The 20,036-nt window shown below is 42.4% G+C and overlaps 1 protein-coding gene across 1 annotated transcript; it reads right to left on the reverse strand.

Annotated features, from left to right (window-relative positions):
• Nucleotides 1-2,492: 2,492 nt before the first annotated feature.
• SFT2D1 (SFT2 domain containing 1) lies at nt 2,493-20,033 on the reverse strand. The gene is made up of 8 exons (XM_045544717.1): nt 19,878-20,033; nt 13,792-13,878; nt 13,139-13,221; nt 10,695-10,776; nt 8,229-8,264; nt 5,756-5,814; nt 4,169-4,198; nt 2,493-2,706 (listed from the first exon to the last, which is right to left on the reverse strand). The coding sequence occupies exons 1-8, from the start codon at nt 19,938-19,940 to the stop codon at nt 2,667-2,669; spliced, it is 480 nt and encodes a 159-aa protein (XP_045400673.1). The 5' UTR covers nt 19,941-20,033; the 3' UTR covers nt 2,493-2,666.
• Between the last annotated feature and the right edge of the window lie 3 nt (nt 20,034-20,036).

Raw genomic sequence — 20,036 nt, forward strand, 5'->3', positions numbered from 1 at the left:
GCCTGTCTCCCTCCCACCAGCGGGCTCTGAAGCCTGTCCCTGATTCTCCGCCTCCCCCGCAGGGGCAGAGACTCCTGGGTCTGCATTCAACCCGGACCCTCCCAGGCGCTCACCGAAGGCTGCAGGTCCCCTCTGCACACAGGCACTGCAGGCTCCAGCGAGGTCACGTGTCACAAGTGCATAAACTCCATGCCTGGTGTGGAGTCCGTGTCCACCAACTCCTAGTCCTTTCCACCCCCAGGCCTTTGGGACACCCCTGGCTGCTGGCCTCTGGGCTGGGACCGAGGGCAAGTGTCCTACCATCCAGGAAGCCTGAGAGCTCCAAGCAAGGCAACTCCCGTAGCTGAAATCGGGTGTCTCTTCACCACCTCAGTGGGTTTAATAACTCACTTCTCTGTCCCAAGGCCATGCCCCCACCCCACGGTGGACATCCTGACCCAGAGGCTACTCCAGGTTCTGTCCTGGGACCCTCCCGCACCAGCACGGCAACATGATCCAGAGGCAGTCTCTGGACACACATCGCTCCAAACCCAGCTCCCACAGTGGCCTCCACTTTGCCTTTCCTTTTTTGGGAGCCTAGGCTTCCTTTCAAGGTGAGGCGCCCGGCTCTCCGCTGTCATCTCTGTGATCTGCCCCTGACCTCGCTCAGGACGCTGGCTCTGTGTCTGCCCACTTGGCTGGCTGGATTTTACGCTTTTCCGGTTGGCGTCCCCCCACACTGACCCTCGGAAGGCCCTTTGCCTTGAGCAGGCTGAACCCAGTGCGGGGCAAAACATAAGCAAACGATGCTGTTTCAATTTTAAAAAGTCTACTGAACAGACATTTCTCAGAGAGTCCTAATTCTGCTTCTTCCTCATGGAATGTTCCTGTGGCCATTCTCGCTGACAAACAGGAGAGCAGAACCGAGCGGTGCAGAGGAGGCAGCAGGGCACAACAGCGGCGCAGCCTGCGGGGCCAGACACAGCTCCCACCTGCCTCTGCCACGCAGGCTGCGTCTGCACCCCGCTCGCCCTGGGCCCTGCAGCTGCGTGTCTGTGAGCACGAGCCAGGCATCTGCAGGGCGCTCCGCACCTGACTTTTCTCCTAGGCTTTTCTGAGAACTAAGAGCTTTTATTGTTGTCTAAACCAAGATTCTTCAAGCTCAGGGTGAAACGGCAGCTCCATGCCGCGTTTTCTGCAGACCTGCCTCCTGTGTTGTGCCTGGTACACGCCATGCTTCTGCCCCGCATGCCAGCCCCCTCCCAGTGGCTGGCTGAGCTGCCCATTAACACGTCCACATAGCCTGTGGGTATCTCTGCAGCCACAGGCCTCGCATCTCGTAACTGGGAACGTGTCTGCCTCTCCCGTAGTCGTGACCTCTTTGGGGCATTTTCACCCAGCACCAACATCACACGCAGGGATGCTGACTCACCAGAACTCATCTCCTGCAGTCTTTTCCGACGGGTGGGCCGCCCACTTCCAGGGTCCTCTGGCTCTGACCCCAGCCCCCCACCCCAGCCCCCACTACTGGACTTCAGGGCTACCAAGTTAACTACCACATGTCCCCACGTCCTGTACAGACTCTGCGGTCTGTGCCTGTTGAACCCTCGAGAACATTCTCCCCACAGCGTGTTCGCTAGGCTAATATGCAGGAAGCCATTGTCATCGCCCTTTTGTGGGCTCTTTTCTTTATTGACTCTCCGGAGGCCAGACGGCAGGGCCCTTCCCTGTGCATTCTGTGCTGTGCTGCCTCCGTCCGCCTGCCCGCCTGCCCCTTCCCTGCACCCCGAGGTCCTGAAGCGCCTTGGCAACTGACTAGACTAGTGCAGCAAGGACACCAGGGCTTGAGGGGCCAAGGAGGGAGCTGGGCAAGTTCTCGTCCCTCTCCGCGTTTCCCCCAAGGCTCCAGCCCCGCCATACAGCTCTCCCTCGTACTCCTCTGAGCCCCAGCCAGGGTGAAGGCAGCTTCCTGTCATGATTGGGGTCCGGTTGCCTCACTTACCTGGCACCTTCACAGTTACCTCCTTCCCTGCACGGGCTCTGCTTTCAGTCCTAATACCTTTTACAGTTTGTGCTCAGGAGTGTTATTCAGGAGAGAGGCTGTATCCCACTCACGTGCCTACAGAGACTGCACAGTGCCTCAACTAAATTTTATTGAATCACTTTAAAATATTACAAATTTGATTCAGAAAATGTTATTTTTCCAAGGGTGGGTTTATTTCAAAATTATAAAGATTTATATATTATTTTTTATTACACATAAGAAGCAATTTTTAGCTTAAAATAAAAAGTTTCACATTTAAAGTTTTAAAAAACATGATGGCTTAAAAATGTAGACATTTTTAAAAAGCCAAAAAAAGCTGAATATATGTTGCAGCACAGGTTTATCCCTTAAATATTTACATTTCAAACGATGTTTTGCCAAGATTAAAAAACTGGCTAAAAATAATTTACAATTGGCAAAGATTAAAAACATCATTTTTGGAAAAACATATTAGTGGCATTTAATGAACTTAAAATTACAAGCATTTAACCGTTTAATCAAGCATGTAGTTTTTACCAGTATACAAAATGGTCTTAAACTGTCACTGCAGTTGTTTTTGAAGTGATTATTTTATTGGGAAAAGCATACTTCACCAAAAACAGAATATCAACATTCCAATGTTCTTTTCCATGAGTTCTGATTTTCAACTTAGGAGAGAAGAACAGCATTTAATAACTGCATCCCTAGTGAAGAAAAGGGAGAAGAAAAAACCAGAATATAATAATATTCCTCAAGAGCAAATTTGTAGAAAGTGTTCCTGCCAAATACACTGTGATCACTTTTACAGTGGAACTCAGTGGAGTCTCCATCACACGTTTTGATTTAACGAAAACTTTGTTGAATGCCACTTAAAATCAAGAACTGAGACTTGGAAATACTTTGCTAATTTTTGAAATAGTATTTACCTTAAGAAATCTTTAGTAGCACATATGCTGATCTTAATCCAAGGAAATAAATGTAAATACCAAAAATAACCTAACAAAAGAACTAATTTTGAAGAACTAATGACCTAGATTTTAAAAGTAAAATGTTTATAACTGTATCCCAAGAATACGAAGAAATTAATGTTATAAACTTCATCAACTTCTCATTTTTCTTCCAAAATGCTATGTTTGAACTATTAGTTGATGCTTTTATTCATTTAAAAAAACCCTTTACCTAGACTGCTAAAAATATCCACTAATAAAATCTGAGACTTATGAGCAGATTCTGTACATGGCTTGCTGCTCTCAAGCACAGGAACCTAAGGTGTGGGGAGAGACTGGCCATTTTCCAGAAGCCTCAGGTGTGTGGACAGCATGTCGAGGTGACCTTCCTCCACAGTGGGGCGTGCTGAGGGTCTCCCAGCTGGAGCTCCTGGGCTGACGGAGTCTCTCCGCACTCCCTGCTCAACGGCTTCGCATCTGCAGCCTGCTCTGCTCTGCTTGTTCTCCTTACAGGTGTTTATCAAAAAGAATCATCCATTTCATTTGAAACAGATTAAAACTAGAATGTCTGCCAATTTCCTTCATTGTTCATATTAGGCATATAATTTTGTTGGTTTTTTATACACAACATATCTCCGAATTACACAAAGCAGCAAACCTTGCCTATTGAATCTTTTTCTGACTCTATCAGGTTCAAGACTGGAATTAGTTTGGTTTCTTTCTCCACAACTACATCAATACACTTCTCTGGAAAAATGTAAGAAAATAGCAGTCACCTCTTGACATACAACTATAATGTTTCTGCTGGCTAAAAACTAACATTTATGTATCAGACCTCATTTTCCCAGTAACTTCCTTTTTTTAAAAGTGGAATTTGTTTTACTGCAGTTGCTGCATCCTATTTGCTGAACATTTATAGCCATGGAAGGGTCTACAATCTCCTGTCAAAATTTCCTGACTGTGAATGTTCAGTAGGTACGGCAGGAGTAACGTCCTAACCTAGCTGGTACATGTATCCAAAATGCTTCAAGGTGGATACTGTATGTGGCAAGCCGTCATTCATCTCATTGGAAACAGTTCATTTCCTTTTGGGAAGAAAGTCAAAGTCAACCAAAAATAGCCTTTTAAATAATATTTTAATGTAAAAATTATTTACATTCATGTATTTGTGCGAAGATAATTAAAGGATAGAAAAAAGAGAGAATTCAAACAAGCTCACCTTGCATATGGGATGTATGACAGGCTATACCTGCAAGAAAAATTCAGGAACGTTTAAACGTAATCCGAATGATGGTTTTCCTTATGCCAAGTGGCCATGTCTAACATTATCGCAAATACAGCAGCATGAGACTGTACAGTGGTTCTCAAAGTGGGACCCCAGACCTGTGGCAACAGCATCACCTGGGAACTTGTTAAAAACGCGATCAGGCCCTAACCTAGACGTCCTGAATCACGAGACTGTTGTCATAAGTAACTGTATTTTAACAAATTTCTAGGTGATTCTGATGCATGCTAAAGTTTGAGCTTCTTATAATAAGGAAGTTACCATTTTAACTTATTTTTTTAATTGAAACTGCAAAATAATTGAGACTAAATTATATTCTCCTTTAGGGATAAATCAATTATTAGGTACAGATTAGGCAACAAAAGGCAAAATATAAGAGAAAATAACCAAGAGATTCAATTTCAATTTCTTCACATTTCAATGAAAAAGAGTAAAAAAAATACAGTTAATTTGAAATAAGTTAGAGAACTACATTTAACATTCATTAATGTTACATCTACCAGTGGAAAAACAGAAAAACGGCCAGAAGACAGACTGGCCCAGGCTGGGCAGCACCAAACAGAAGAGATTTAAAACAGCAATATCAGGAAGGGAGGAGGAAAAAACGCTGTTCAGTGTCCCAATGGAAGTGCGCCCACGGGGGCAAGTTTAACCAATCGGATGACTGTTCCTGAGGTTTCACGCAGGTTGACTGGATGCAGCACAAGACAAAGAGGATGCAGGAAGTCTGATGGGGACAAGGGCAGGACTGAATATTTGGAGAGAGAGAGGGGAAACTACCGGCAGAGGGAAAGCCAGAAAAGCAGCACTCATTGAGTATCCCTCATGTGAGATGCCTGGGACAAGAAATGTTTTGAATATCAGAATTTTTTGGATTTTGGGATATTTGCATTACACTTACTGGTTGAGCATCTCCAATCCAAAATGCTCCAATGAGCATTCCCTTTGAGCATCATGTCAGCATTCAAAAAGTTTTTGATTTTGGCACATTTTGGATTTCAGGTGCTCAACCAGTATGTAACAAGTATTTAATCACCGCCAATTCAGAAGATATGTCCAGATACCACAGGGCCACATGAGAGTAAGTTCCACCTTGTAATTATCCAGCGATAGCGTACAGAATACATGGTAATCTCATCCTCCCCTGGGCTCATCCTGTGAGATAGCCCCACTGTCATGGATTCATGTGGCTTTCCCTGCATTTCTTATCATTTCTTTCTCACGTCAGGAAAGGCATCACTGCATAACCTGTGTGAACACAGCACCCTACTCTGCCACCACTGACACCCACCTCCTCTGCTCTCCCTGATGGTACCACTGAGTCACGCTGCCCAGTCCACAGGACTCACCCTGTTCCCACCTCATCGGACCGTGCAGGAAGTCTGGCTCCGTGTAGGAGGTCTGGCTCCAAGGCACGCGCTAACCTCTGGAGGAAATGCTAGGGCTTTACAGGCTCCAAACAAAATGCTTGTCACATCTCAGGCAACTGCAACTTTTTAACCAGTGTAAGAAAAGACTTACCAGGTCATCGACAAGAACTGCAATATGCAGAATAATAAGGCCAGTCCCTTCTTGTGCCACTAACAGCAAAAACACAGGAATAATGAATTTAGAATTTTTAAAGATATTTTTCACAATCACATTTAATTCATCCTCTTTAAAAGTGAAGATCATAGCTCCATTTATTTTCTTTATTAAATTTTGTCTGATAAGTTTAAGATGCAGTAGACCTGAAACTTAAATATCCATAAAGTACATTTCCTTTTTAAAACTCTGTTTATCTACTAATTTACATACTGCAAAATATATGCCTTTAAATAAATGTTACTGAAACAACTGTGCATAGGCTGAAAATATTAAACTCTTAAAGGTTAGGTCTTTAAAGTCAATGTTAACTTTTCCAGAATCAACATTTAAAGTCCCAATTACTTAGATCTATAACCTATGTGAAATTTACTTACTTTGCTTATTCCTACTTGCTCCTTTTGAGTTTTTTTTTTTTTTTTTAATTAGAGGAAATTGTCTTTTATTGTGATCTTCTGGAATAATATAAGCAGTTTCCATGGTTGTTTTACAATGATCTATTTTAAGAATTCCTGGCCAGGCGTGGTGGCTCAGGCCTGTAATCCTAGCACTCTGGGAGGCCGAGGCAGGAGGATCACTCAATGTCAGGAGTTCGAGACCAGCCTGAACAAGAGCGAGACCCCATCTCTACTAAAAATAGAAAGAAATTATCTGGACAACTAAAAATATATAGAAAAAATTAGCCGGGCATGGTGGTGCATTCCTGTAGTCCCGGCTACTTGGGAGTCTGAGGCAGGAGGATTGCTTAAGCCCAGGAGTTTGAGATTGCCGTGACCTAAGCTGACGCCACGGCACTCTATCCCAGGAAACAGAGCGAGACTCTGTCTCCAAAAAAAAAAAGAATTCCTTGTCCATCATTATTTTTATTCATTTACTTCTTTATTTTTTAATCTGTTTATAAATTAACTGGCTACTATATAATTCCCAAACTACAAATCAATGTTCCATAGGGATATGCAAAAATTATTTAAGAATATTCTTTTGGCCAGGTGCGGTGACTCACACCTGTAATCCTAGCACTCTGGGAGGCCGAGGCGGGCGGATTGTTTGAGCTCAGGAGTTCGAGACCAGCCTGAGCAAGAGCGAGACCCTGTCTCTACTAAAAATAGAAAGAAATTATCTGGACAACTAAAAATATACATAGAAAAAATTAGCCGGGCATGGTGGCACATGCCTGTAGTCCCAGCTACTCGGGAGGCTGAGGCAGTAGGATCGCTTAAGCCCAGGAGTTTGAGGTTGCTGTGAGCTAGGCTGATGCCATGGCACTCACTCTAGCCAGGCAACAGAGCGAGACTTTGTCTCAAAAAAAAAAGAATATTCTTTTAAGTTATCATTGGGAAATGAGGTGTGAGTTTCATGTAACTAAAGTTCAGTCCTTACATCATCAAAATAAAAGAAAACTGGAATATTTTTGATAGAATATTTCTAAAATATATTCTATACAGCCCTTTCTTCTTTAAAACGTGTACTTTTCTTGTTGATGGTTTAAGAGGTGCTGCAAACCCTTCTGGGAAGGAGGCAGAGCACAGTGCACACAATGAGGACCCGGAGACGTCGAGCAGCAGACTGAACTGGAGTAACATAACTTCTTTAAGGCTAACGAAGAGCCATTAACCTTATCCACAAGTGCTACAAAACTGGTTTAGGTTCTTTTGTCTCTTTTTTGCTAATTTCTTATGTTTTTCTGGCCTTGTCTCCTACTGGTTTTACCATTTTTTTTTTTTTTGAGACAGAGTCTCACTCTGTTGCCCTGGCTAGAGTGAGTGCCGTGGCTTCAGCCTAGCTCACAGCAACCTCAAACTCCTGGGCTTAAGCGATCCTACTGCCTCAGCCTCCCGAGTAGCTGGGATTACAGGCATGTGCCACCATGTCCAGCTAATTTTTTTCTGTCTATATATATATATTTTAGTTGGCCAGATAATTTGTTTCTATTTTTAGTAGAGACGGGGTCTCACTCTTGCTCAGGCTGGTCTCAAACTCCTGACCTTGAGCAATCCACCCGCCTCGGCCTCCCAGAGTGCTAGGATTACAGGCGTGAGCCACCCACCACGCCCGGCCGATTTTACCACCTTTTTACTCATCAACGCACCTGCCACGTCCGCTGCACCCTCCCTGACCAAGCCACGGCCCGGCCCCACCAGCTAACACAGTGGACAGAGAGAACAGACGTACCTCCCACAGCACGCGTGTGCGTATGTGTTTATTAACTACCTCTATATTGTATTAACAGGTAGGAGAATCTATGGCTTGTTTATCAACTGGATGCTACCATATAAAACTTTAGGGACACCTAATCTTTGGAGGGTTTTAAAAAGCAGACTTTAAGCTATTTTGAGATGATGGTGTGATGGCACTTCACCTGGTGAGGAGACACAGTCAGCAAAAAGCCAGTATGGCTGATGTCACTTACCCAAAGAGCAGCACACAGGGTAAATACGAGACACAACTATAGGGGAAGAGAGAGTAAATTGTAAATGTGATATTCTTTCAAAAGCTTCATAAAAAAGCATAAGTTATTCCACATTCATTTGCACAAACATACTGTATTACAAAAATACTAATACAGCTACCTAATTTTACCTATATATTCATTCCATGAGTATTACTTTAAAGTCTATGACTGTAATATTCCTTGGCAAATTGGAAGCACTTAATAAATAATCTATTGATTAAGTAAACTCTAAGAACATTTGAAGAATGTTTTGGTTTTTTTCAGACAGAGTCTCACTCTGTCACCTCGGCTAGAGAGCAGTGGTGTCATCATAGCTCACAGCACCCTTAAACTCCTGGGCTCAAGCCATCCTCCTGCCTCAGCTTCTCAAGTAGCTGGGACCACAGGCAGGCACCACCACACCTGACTAGTTTTTCTATTTTTTGTAGAGACGGGGTCTCTCTCTTGCTCAGGCTGGTCTTGAACTCCTGGCCTCATGCAATCCTCCCACATTAGCCTCCCAGAGTGGTGGGATTATAAGCGTGAGCCATCAAGCCAGCCTGAAGAATGTTTTAAAGTGATAAAAAGCTGTTATTATGAATGCTTATGTTAGTGTTTAGTACAGTGCCAACAGTTTCCACTTAGTACAACTGCTAATACATAGTAAATTCTATTTTACTCAGCTTTACATAATGGCAGTCCTGTAATAATTTTCCATGTGGAAAGATTACATTATCCTTCTATATCCCTGTAACTATCCCTCCACTTGTGTCACCAAAAGCAGGCACAGGAGTGAACATGAGAGGTAGGTTTGGAAGTACAAGATCCTGTCTGATGCCTGTTATTTGAGAGTCCTTGGTTAAGTTAGTCAACTAATCTAGACCTGTTTTTTTCTCTTTAAAATGGGGAGTTTCTACCTACCTGCTTCAAAGGACTGCTGTAACGAGTAGAGCATGTCTGTCATGTGCGTGAGCTGGGGGCTGGCGCAGGAAGGGCTAAGTGGCAGAGCCTCTTTACCACCATTACTAGGCACAGCCTTAGGTGAGCAGCAAATCATAATAAGGGAAGTATTCTACTAGGGGAAATATTTCCTATGTCCAAATGGCCCAACGTTCTCTCGACTCGGGGCTTGTTTGTGTAAGGTACATTACTAAAAAGGTTAAGTGATAAGTGCCCGGGTATCTTAAATAAAACAAATCTATGGATGTGGCGCGCACTGTATGGGGGAAGGGCATGCCTCTGGCCCCGGCTTGGGCGAGGCAAAGGCATTACTTGTAACCAAAATGTTTGTCCCCCCCATATTATCCTGAAATAAATAAAAATAAAAATAAAAAAATGACAGAAAACAAATCTAAGTAAAATCTTAGTGGAATATAAATGTATAGTCTAACAGTGAAGGATAAGTTCTTAGTAATCTAGGTAAAGTTAAATTTAAAATTTTTTTGCTATACATACTAATATTGGAATTTCAAAATAACTAGAAGAGTTATAAAAATGGCAATAAAATATGAAGTTGAATAGAGACATAAAAATAAACAAGCTAAAAATGACTTTTTCTGCTGTTGAGGAGATGGTAAAAGACTGTTGGGCAGATTACAGTTAATAAACATTTTCTTACTTATGAATTAACATAGGTTGGTTGTGTTTGAAAATCTCACATTGATAGTTATAAGTAAAAACTAATCAGCTAATGGTGGTATTTGAATTCTTTGACTACGTAAATACTGTAAGCCAAAGGAAATCTGCAAGAGACACAGAACAAGTGAGTTAGGAACCAGAGGATGATGGGGAGGGGATCTGGGTCCCTGCCCACGAGACACAATGACCAGCTCCACACCCCATGTATGATGACGGAAACTATCCTGACCACAGTGTGAACTCTCATCCACTCCCCACCCAGGCGCAGGATAAAGAGACCACTCAGGGGTGATGACCTGAGAGTCACGTACAGAACCCACAGTGTAATGAATGGCACATTTAAAGGTATTGTTATAGAAGTCTCACTATTAGGATTATTTGTCAAGTAGGCAAACAGGGAAGGAACAAAAGCCAGATGACAAATGATGTCAATTCCCCCTGAAAAGATTCAAATGAACACAGAAGTGACCTATCTTCTATTCCTACTCTCCAAAGAGTACAAATGACAACCCATTCAGAAACAATCTGTAGACTTAAAAATGAAAATACACCCAGCTCTAATGTCATTTTAAATACACACAACTATAAACAACGTTAGATATATGCAACAGAAAGTAGGCTTTGCCCAGCCAGTAATTTTAGATAATACTGTATAATCTAAACTCTTTAACTGCATAGCCTGGAAGATAATAGTTATTATATTCAACTAGAGAAATAGAGTAATAGTATACATATAAGAGCAATTATTTATAAAATAATGCAAAAAATACTACAAATAGTTTTGAAAAACATTCATTATTTACTTACAAGCATAATAACTGTTGCAAGTAATCTTGTTGTTTCAAACATTTTCTTCAGTTGCTTCATGGGTCCCATTAAAAAGCATGTGCTATTTGAAACAAACAAAATAACCGAGAGATGGGTATACCAATTTGTTTGGCTATACAAAACTAAACTGCTTTTAAAAAAACTCTGTTAGTTTATTTAATAAAAATACTAAATGTTTTGTTTCTTTCCTTAATTTAAAAAAAAAGAAACTTTCCAACTATTTCAGCAGACATGCTATGGTTTCAATGTGTCACCTCCAAAATTCAGATGTTGTCACTGTGACAGTATTGAGGTGATCGGGCCATGAGGGCTCCTCCCTCACGAAAGGGATCAAGACCCTCAAAGAAAAGGCTTCCCACAGGCTGCTCTTCCACTCTTCAGCCAGGTGACGACACAGCAGCCCTCCCTCACCAGACACTGCACCTGCAGGTGCCTTGGTCCTGGACTTCCCCGTCTCCAGAGCTGTGAGACATAAATTGCTATTCTTTACGCGTTGCCTGGTCTGTGGCATTCTGTTACAGTGGCACAAAATGGACCAAGACAACATACCAAAAGATGAACTGAAGATTCTCAATGAGGAATCCCCGGACACCCAATCTAAAGTAGCTCAGTCACTGGTGTCTCATCCTATTTTCATCTCTGCTCAGCACCAACACCATCAGATCTGTTTCTGACTTACTGTTTGGCTGTCTCTCATTAAAACGTTAACCCCACAAGAACGAGGCCTAGAGTACAGGAGCTACAAGCCTGGGCTCTGGAGCCCACTGTCTGCTGGGAGTCCTGCCTCAGCCAATGTGCTGGGTGCACCACCCTGGCCACGTGACTCACCCGCTCTGGGCTGCCATCTCCAGCTCCAGGTGGGGATGATAATGGTAACTACTTCACAAACTTGTTGTAATACATATAAGTGATTAGAATATTCCCTGGCACACAGTAAGTGGCCCCAAATGTTGGCTATACTTATCATTAATATGCTATTAAGGAAGCCAGCATACAGCAGGAGTCAATAAATATTTATTAAATTAATGTAAATTTTGTGCCTGAATTCACTGTATGTACAGAGCTACAGAAACATATACTATTAGGAAAGTGCTTACTATTAACAGAAGGGTAAGTTTGGTATTTAGGTTGGTGCAAAAGTAATTGCGGTTCTAGCATTGTTGACATTTGCTGTTTGATACTGGAATACATTCTTAAATAAATGTGGTTATGTTATATATCATTTTAATGTGCATTGCTCACTTTATTTTTTTTGCTAATGACTTATTACTTGCTATTTATTTGATATTTATTTTAGACTATGGAAATGTTAGACAAAAAGCAAATTTGAGCAATTTTCATATTCAAGTTCAAAATGGGTCATAAAGCAGTCCAGACAACTTGCAACATCGACAACGCATTTGGCCCAGGAACTGCTAACGAACGTGCAGTGCAGTGGGGGTTCAAGCAGTTTTGTAAAGGAGATGAGAGCCTTGAAGATGAGGAGCGCAGTGGCCCTCGGAATTTGACAAGGACTAAATGAGAGCAATCATCGAAGCTGATCCTCTTACAACTACACGAGAAATTACTGAAGAACTCAACATCGACCATTCTACGGTTGTTCAGCATTTGAAGCAAATTGGAAAGGTGAAAAAGCTCCATAAGTGGGTGCCTCATGAGCTGACCAAAAATCAAAAAAATCGTCCTGTTAAAGTGTCGTCTTCTCTTACTGTACACAACAAAAACAAACCATTTCTCCATCGGATTGTGGCATGTGGCAAAAAGTGGATTTTATACGACAACTGGTGATGACCAGCTCAGTGGCTGGACGAGAGGAAGCTCCAAAGCACTTCCCAAAGCCAAACTTGCACCAGAAAAATGTCATATTTGGTGGTCCGCTGCCGGTCTGATCCACTCCAGCTTTCTGAATCCCAGCAAAACCATCATATCTGAGAAGTCTGCTCAGCAAATCCGTGAGGTGCCATCCGGCACTGGCCAACAGAAAGGGCCCAATTCTTCTCTAGATGATGCCCAACTGCCTGTCACACAGCCAACGCTTCAAAAGTTGAACGAATTGGGCTACGATGTTTTGCCTCATCTGCCACATTCACCTGACGTTTTGCCAACTGACTACCACTTCTTCAAGCATCTCGACAACTTTTTGTAGGGAAAACGCTTCCCCAACCAGCAGGATGCAGAAAATGCTTTCTAAGAGTTCGTGGAATCCGGAAGCACAGATTTTTATGCTACAGGAATAAACAAACTTATTTCTCCTTGGCAAAACTGTGTTGACTGTAATGGTTCCTATTTTGATTATAATAAAGATGTGTCTGAGCCTAGTTATGATGATCTAAAATTCACGGCCCGAAACCGCAATTACTTTTGTACCATCCTAATAGCAACAGCAAAGAAGATATTTTGAGATGCCAAACTTACATACATACCTGGCTAATGCAGCAAGATTTCCAAGGGTATAAAACACGGCAAAAAGCTTTATGCCACCTGGAACCCACAGCAATGCAGTTCCCTAAGTTAAGATATTACAATTATGTAAAAATAATTTTATTATTTTAATGGCTAAAATATAAATGTGCTACTACAGTAATAATAACAAATATTATGTAATAATATAATGTTTAAATATAAACGTGTTTGTATATAGTCTCTGATTACATAAGAAAAACAGTCAGCTAATTTTCAACGTTATGTACTAATGTGAATCTTCTGCCTATTTGCATAAATATATATAAATGAGCCATAACAAAATTTTCTTTGTACTTGTCGGTAAATCTCAATTCTAATTAAATATTCACATAAAATGGCAAGTTAAAAAAGGTAATAAACACATTTAAATCATAAACTCATGAGCTCTCTTTACATTGATTTTTCTTAAATAAATTTCCACAATCCATAAAACTCCCCAAAATATTAACTTCTACATCATTGTTTTGATCTCTACCCTTTATTTCAGATGACTAAATATATTCACTAAAGTAGTCTAACAGGGATTTAGATAAAGTAGATTGCTTGTTGGGACTAAATGGGATTATTAGTCTGATGCAAAATAAAAATTAAGCAATATAAAGCCATAACTCACCATTATAGAGAAGCAAATGCCAAACACGAAGCATGTGGCGAACCATTTCAATCTGGTGTTGAAACTAAGGGACGAGGCATCCAGGACCTTAGGAATGAACGGGAGAATTCAGAATATGTTCTTAAGTCACCAGTTACCAATCTGAGTCTTTACTAAATTAAAGTTTTAACATATATTCTAAATCTTTGTATCATTTTGCATATTGTAGTGTTATTTAAGAATATTAAGATTCTATGGTTATTAAGGGAAGTATGGACATGGTGGGGGAATGATATCGAGGAATAACTTAATTTTGTTAGGTCTGATAACAGTATTGTTTTATGTTTTACTGAAATCCTTACCTGTTAGGAACAGCAGATGCATACTGACATGGATAAAATGACATGGTATATGATATATCATAAAATACATGATGATTAAAAAAAATAAGGAACAGATGAAACAAGCCAGGCAAAAAGTTGCTAAGTGCTGAGGCTGGGTCAGGGGTACACGGGGTTCATCACGCATTCTCTCAATTTCTGTGGGTCTCAGGGCGTATTATTCAGTTAGGCACCCTAGATGCAAAGCCTGAGATGGGGATATTTATGCAGGAACTGTTCTTAGCAGAAACCTTTAAGGAAGTGAGGCAAGCTGGACAGAGAAGCAGAAGGGACCAAGCAGGGATGTAGTTTCACCTGGAGTGTGCCTGGGCCTGCAGTGTAAACTGTGCTACAGTTCAAGTCCTGCCTTGAGGTGGGGGCTGGCCTTCTGGAACCCACCACCCAGCGGATGGTCACTGGCTGCAGGCTGGGGGTGGAGTGGGGTGACTGCACAACCAGGGTGGGCAGCAGGGGACAGCACTCAGCACCTGGTCACTGGCCGCAGGCCGGGGGTGCAGTGGGGTGACTGCACAAGCAGCGTGGGCAGCAGTTACAGCACTCAGCACCCAGCAGTGGAGGATGCCAGTCCACCTAACGGAGGGAGCCTGGGCAGGCACAGCAGAGTCTACCACAGAACATATCTGACAATTCCCATTATAAAATGTTCATTTAAATCCAACTCATAAAAGTCTTGGGCATCTTCTCAACCCTTGTACAAACAAATTTTTGAAATGATAATTTATTTTTCAGCAACAATGTTCCTAGATGCCATGCAAATTATACACGTTGTGTGGGAAAAAAGCAGAAATTAACCATGCGTACTTTATACAGTATGATAATCCAGCATACAGTAATGATTAAATACATTTAGAATATTAAGTATACTAACAAAACATATTTCTCAATAAGGCTGAAAAAGTATCAACAACAGTTGTTTCAAGAAACTAGAAATAATATGATAAGGATTTATTCCAAAATTTAAATCTGTTATTTATACTACCATATACACTTAAAGGTAAGAGTATATTGTGTTTATAATGTATTTTTAAGAATGAAACAAAAAGAGTGGTGTATATGCAACATCTCAAAATGTCTTTGATTACATTCCTTACCTCAATAGATTAATCTGTCAATCCTTATGTAGCATGAAAAGTAGATAAAAATAACTAAATATTCTGTCAATGAAACATATATCACTTTTTAACAGATTTTAAATGGTTTTCAAAATTTGCTCTAATTCATAGACATTCTTGTTTCCAACAATGTCATCTATTTAAAGCAAAATTGATCATGTGATTTTAAACAAAGAATGAATTTGCCCATAAAAACATCTAAATTTCATTTTTTCTGATCAGGAAGAACACACATCAAGTATATTTTAACTACATAGAACAGAATAAGCCCTAAAGACTACACTACATAGTAAGTGATCTAAGTATTTATTTAAAAAAGGACGTGTTAGTTTGATTTAGCCATTCTACAATGTACACATATATCGAAACATGACGCTGTACCCCATAAATAATTTTTGTCAATTAAAAAATGGAAATAGTGCACTAATCATGATTTCTAAAGGTTAGTGTGAGTCCACGATGGTGTGAGAAGGATTTAACAAAAGAAGAAAAAGCATCTATTTTTACTTTCTTTTACAAGTTTAAATCACCCCATTGTTCGTAAGTTCAATTGTTGGTTTTCAATAGCCAGTTTATTTTTCTCTGAGCAATGAAACAGCATGTTTATTTGTACAGCAGTAGTCTTTTTCCTCTTATTGCCATCTTCCATGGGATGATCTTTAAAATGAAACATTATGACAAATTATTTCCATTTGTAAATGTGGAATATTCAATCTACAAGCAAAAGACTTGTCTCAAGTTTTGCAAATTGTTTGGGATACAGAAGCAAATCACAGATTTCCTAACTGGGAAAATCGTGCAATACTTTGACATGAAAGAAAACCTGGCACTGCATCTTCCAGCAAGGAGACAGAAGGAACCCAGCGCCCCTAGGTCTGCTTCAGCAGAAGCATTTGTGTGCTTTCTCTTCTAACCAATATCAGGAATGGTCCCCCTAAACCCAGCAACTTTGTCAATCTCTTAAATTTAGTCTAGAAAAGAAATACACATTAGAATTGCCACCTCCACCCAACAAAAAAAAAAATTTGCCAGCAATTATTATACCTATTTGTTACCAAAAGAAGGGAGGCAAAGAGACAGCCTAGCTGCAACAAAACAAAGCCCCAACCCTTGAGAAGCTAATCTAGCAGCGTGTCTCAGTCTGTTTATTCTTGCTGTAACAGAATACCTGAAGCTGAGGAGTTTATAAAGAAAAGCGGTTAATTTAGCTTATGATTCTGGTGGCAGGAAAATCCATGAGCATGGTGCTGGCACGGCTCAGCTCAGCTTCTCGTGAGAGCCACGTGCCGCATCAACACATGCTGGGGAAGCGGAAAGGCAAGTGGTGTGTGCAAAAAAGACCAAACATGAGCCTGCTCTCTCAGGAACTAATTCATGCAAGAGCAAGAACTCACCCCTGCAAGTAGAGTCTGCAGGCTTGGTCATGGGACCCCCATGTGACCTGACTGTTCACAAAGTGGCATTATCTGACTCACCAGCCAGGAAGCTGGTGTGCCTCGCAGGGGTCCCTCAGGAAGCAGAAAGGGATATATGAGATCGGGTGGGGCAGTCCCCCAGCACAGGTGTGCTGCGTGAGCAGGTGCTCAGGCCCCCAGGGAACCTGCCCAGTAACCTTTCTCTGTGGGCTTGGGGAGAATAGGGTCCTCTCTGAGCAGATGAGTAAGAGGGAGGACTCGAGCCTGGTCAGTAGACAGCTCTGTACCCTGTACAGACACTAATATGCTGACCCACATGCTGCTTCTACCACAGTAACACCTGCGGGTGAATCCGGTACCTTGTCCACATCACAACCACACAATATGGTGCCTTAGCAAGAAGCTCAGAGCAAAGAGTGTTATGTGCTGAGTGTTTGTGTCTCCCAGAATTCTTATGTTGAAGCCTTCATGAACGTTGCTGAGGGATGTCCCAAGGGTGTTGAGCCTCTTGTACAGTAGGCATGAACAGGATGGAGGACATGATAGAACTGGGTCAAGACAAGGATGGTTCTAGGCCGGTGGTGGAGCTGGACGAGGCTCTGGGTATCCCGGGGGGGGGGGGGGGGGGGGGGAATCTGGTATGGTCTGCTCCATCTCCCTGCTGGTCTGAGGCCAGGGGAGAGGCAAAGCAACCAGAGTCTGGGCCATCCTGGGAGATGTTTGGAAAGAATTTAAGGAGGGAGAAACCTGGATCAGGTCTTAGAGAACCAATCACATTCCTCCCGTGATAAAGTGACTTCCTGTAGCACTTAGCCTCTCGGACCTGCGCGGCTATGGCTCCTCTTGCTGCTCCTCCCAGCCTTCTTTCTCAGCTTCTGCTCATCCTCCCAAACTCTACACACTAGAGAAATCCAGAGGTCAAACCTTGGACCTCATCTCTTTTCTACTTACACACAACTCCTTGGTGATCTCATCTTTCTCATAATACTTCCTCCCACAAACTCTAGAATCTTATGTCCAACTGCTTTCCAGACATCTCCACTTGGATGCTACCTGGCAGCTCAGTCTTAACATCCACACTGAGGTGATTTTCATCCATAATGCTGCTCCTCCCACAGCTCTGTTACTGGTAACTCCATCCTTCCAGATGCTCAGGCCAGTCGCCACAGAAGCATCCGTGGCTGCTCTTGCTCGCACACACTCAATCCATCAATAACTGATCCTGCTGGCTACACATTCAAACCATCTACAGAATCTGACCACTTTTTTTTCAACCACCATCACTTTCATCACTCTGATTCGTGCCTTAGTCATCTCTTATCGGTACTACTGTACCGGTCTCCTCACCAAATCTCTGGACTTCCACCCTCACCCCTACAGTTTGATATCCACAGAGCAGCCAGTGATCCTTTAAAGTCCAAGCCGGTCACACCACCACTCTGATCAAAACCCAAAGGCTTCCTATCAAGCTCAGAGTAAAGCTAAAATCCTTTCTAAGGCGCATGAGACCCCACACAATCAGGAATCCCACTTCCTGCTTCACCATGTCTCCTACACTTGTCTTTCAAGACTTCTCTGTCCCTTTGCTCCAGCCACTCTAGCCTCCTTACTGGCCTTAAACCTGACAACTACACTCAGGGCTCTGTATCTGTTGTACCCTCGGCATGGGAGGCTATTATTCACAAGTTGCCCAGATACCGCAAGCTCCTCAGAGCTATATTCACGTCACCCTAACAGGGAGGCTTTATTTGACCATCCTAATGTGGCAATTCCAATCTCCTCAACTTTAACTTTTTTCATGACACTTAGCACCAGCTGACACATTATAAACTTGTTTATTGTTTCCCCCATTTAAAAAGGAAGTTACATGTGGGGGAGGTCTTTGTGTTGGTCACTGTTACAACATCAGCATCTTGAACAGGGCCAAACATATGTAGGAACTTGAATATTTGCTAAATGAACAATCACCTCCTCGGAACTCACAGCACTTGTCAATCCCAGTCACTCTGATCTTTGATCAATTACTTCTTTACATATCCTTGTCCCTTCAAGATAGACATCTCAATAGAAGTGAAAATATCACCTTCATATCTCCAAAGATTACAGCAGAACTTTCCAGCATAACTTTCTACAATGGAAATGTTCTATTAATATATATGCACTGTCCAACACAGCAGCCATTATCCACATGTGCCTGCTGAAACTTGAAATGTGGCTGGTGTGGCTAAGGAACTGAATTTTAAATTTTATTCAATTTTAATCAATTTAAATTTAAATGGCCACATGTGGTACGGTAGTACATTGTACAGCACTGATCTAGAACCTCAAGTGGAGCACAAAATAGTGGTTACAAAAACATCAGTGAGTTGGGTAAGCCTTACTGACATTTCTGCTGTTATTATTTATAGTTATGGAATTCAGTGAGAGCAGACACTTGTCTTGCAGTTTCTCCAAACCCTTACAGACTAGCCCAGAACCCTACCCATAAGAAGTACTCAATGAATATGATGACAGAGAAGTAAGTCATGAAAGGAAAGGGGACAAATCAAAAATTCCTATGTAGTACAATTCAATTTTAAATGTTCAACTTCTGTGACAGGCAAACATAAACTTATTAGCATTCAATTAAAAACATATTTATAAAGCAGTTCCTGCTCCACTGCTATTTTTAACCCTGTTAAGAATACTGGAGGAAGTAACCCTTATCACGTCTTGTGGGTAAACTGCAGACACAAGGGCTTTAGAAAACAAAATCCCTTACCAAGGCTCATTGCCTCAACAGAAACTTTTAACTCAGTCTTACTTCTTTTCCAGTCTCCCTACTTCCAAAAGACCCCTCCCACACACACACTCACAGCACCTAATTTACTCCTAGATGCAAACGGATGCGACAAGCTTTAAGATCTGCAGGACAAATGCCCTGCACACCTACTTGCGCTGAACAGGCTGAATTCAGATGCTCACACCTGGCTCAGAGAACCAAGCAGAGGTTGGGTGAGGGTAGCGTGGGGATGGCTGGGTTATCTGGGAGCGGGGAGACAGCAAACTGGCCGAGCAGAGGAGGCCATCTGCGGACCACTGGACCCGGCCCCGCACCCGCCTCCGCCTGCTGCGGCCCATGCTCGCTGCGGCCCGGGCGCGCGGGCATTCCTGGGGCCGGGCGAGGGGCGGCTCGCTACCTGCGAGGTCAGGCCCTGCTCCTCGTCGTCCTGGCCGCTCAGGACTCGCCGCAGCTTCTCCATGGCCCTGTCCCGGGGCCACAGCGCCGGCCACCCGCGCCAGCCAGGAAACCCGGAACCAGCACTCACAGTCGGCCGGAAGTCCGCTTCGGCCTTCTT

Source organism: Lemur catta, chromosome 2 (genome assembly GCF_020740605.2).
Source record: "Lemur catta isolate mLemCat1 chromosome 2, mLemCat1.pri, whole genome shotgun sequence".
NCBI classification, from domain to species: Eukaryota; Metazoa; Chordata; class Mammalia; order Primates; family Lemuridae; genus Lemur; species Lemur catta.

Coding starts and splice junctions, on each gene's coding strand:
- SFT2D1 (XM_045544717.1), bottom strand. CDS start 19,940: ATGGAGAAGCTGCGGCGAGTCCTGAGCGGCCAGGACGACGAGGAGCAG. Junction 13,879..19,877: donor AGCAGGGCCTGACCTCGCAG/GTAGCGAGCCGC, acceptor TTCATTCCTAAG/GTCCTGGATGCCTCGTCCCT. Junction 8,265..10,694: donor TTGCAACAGTTATTATGCTT/GTAAGTAAATAA, acceptor CTTCCCCTATAG/TTGTGTCTCGTATTTACCCT.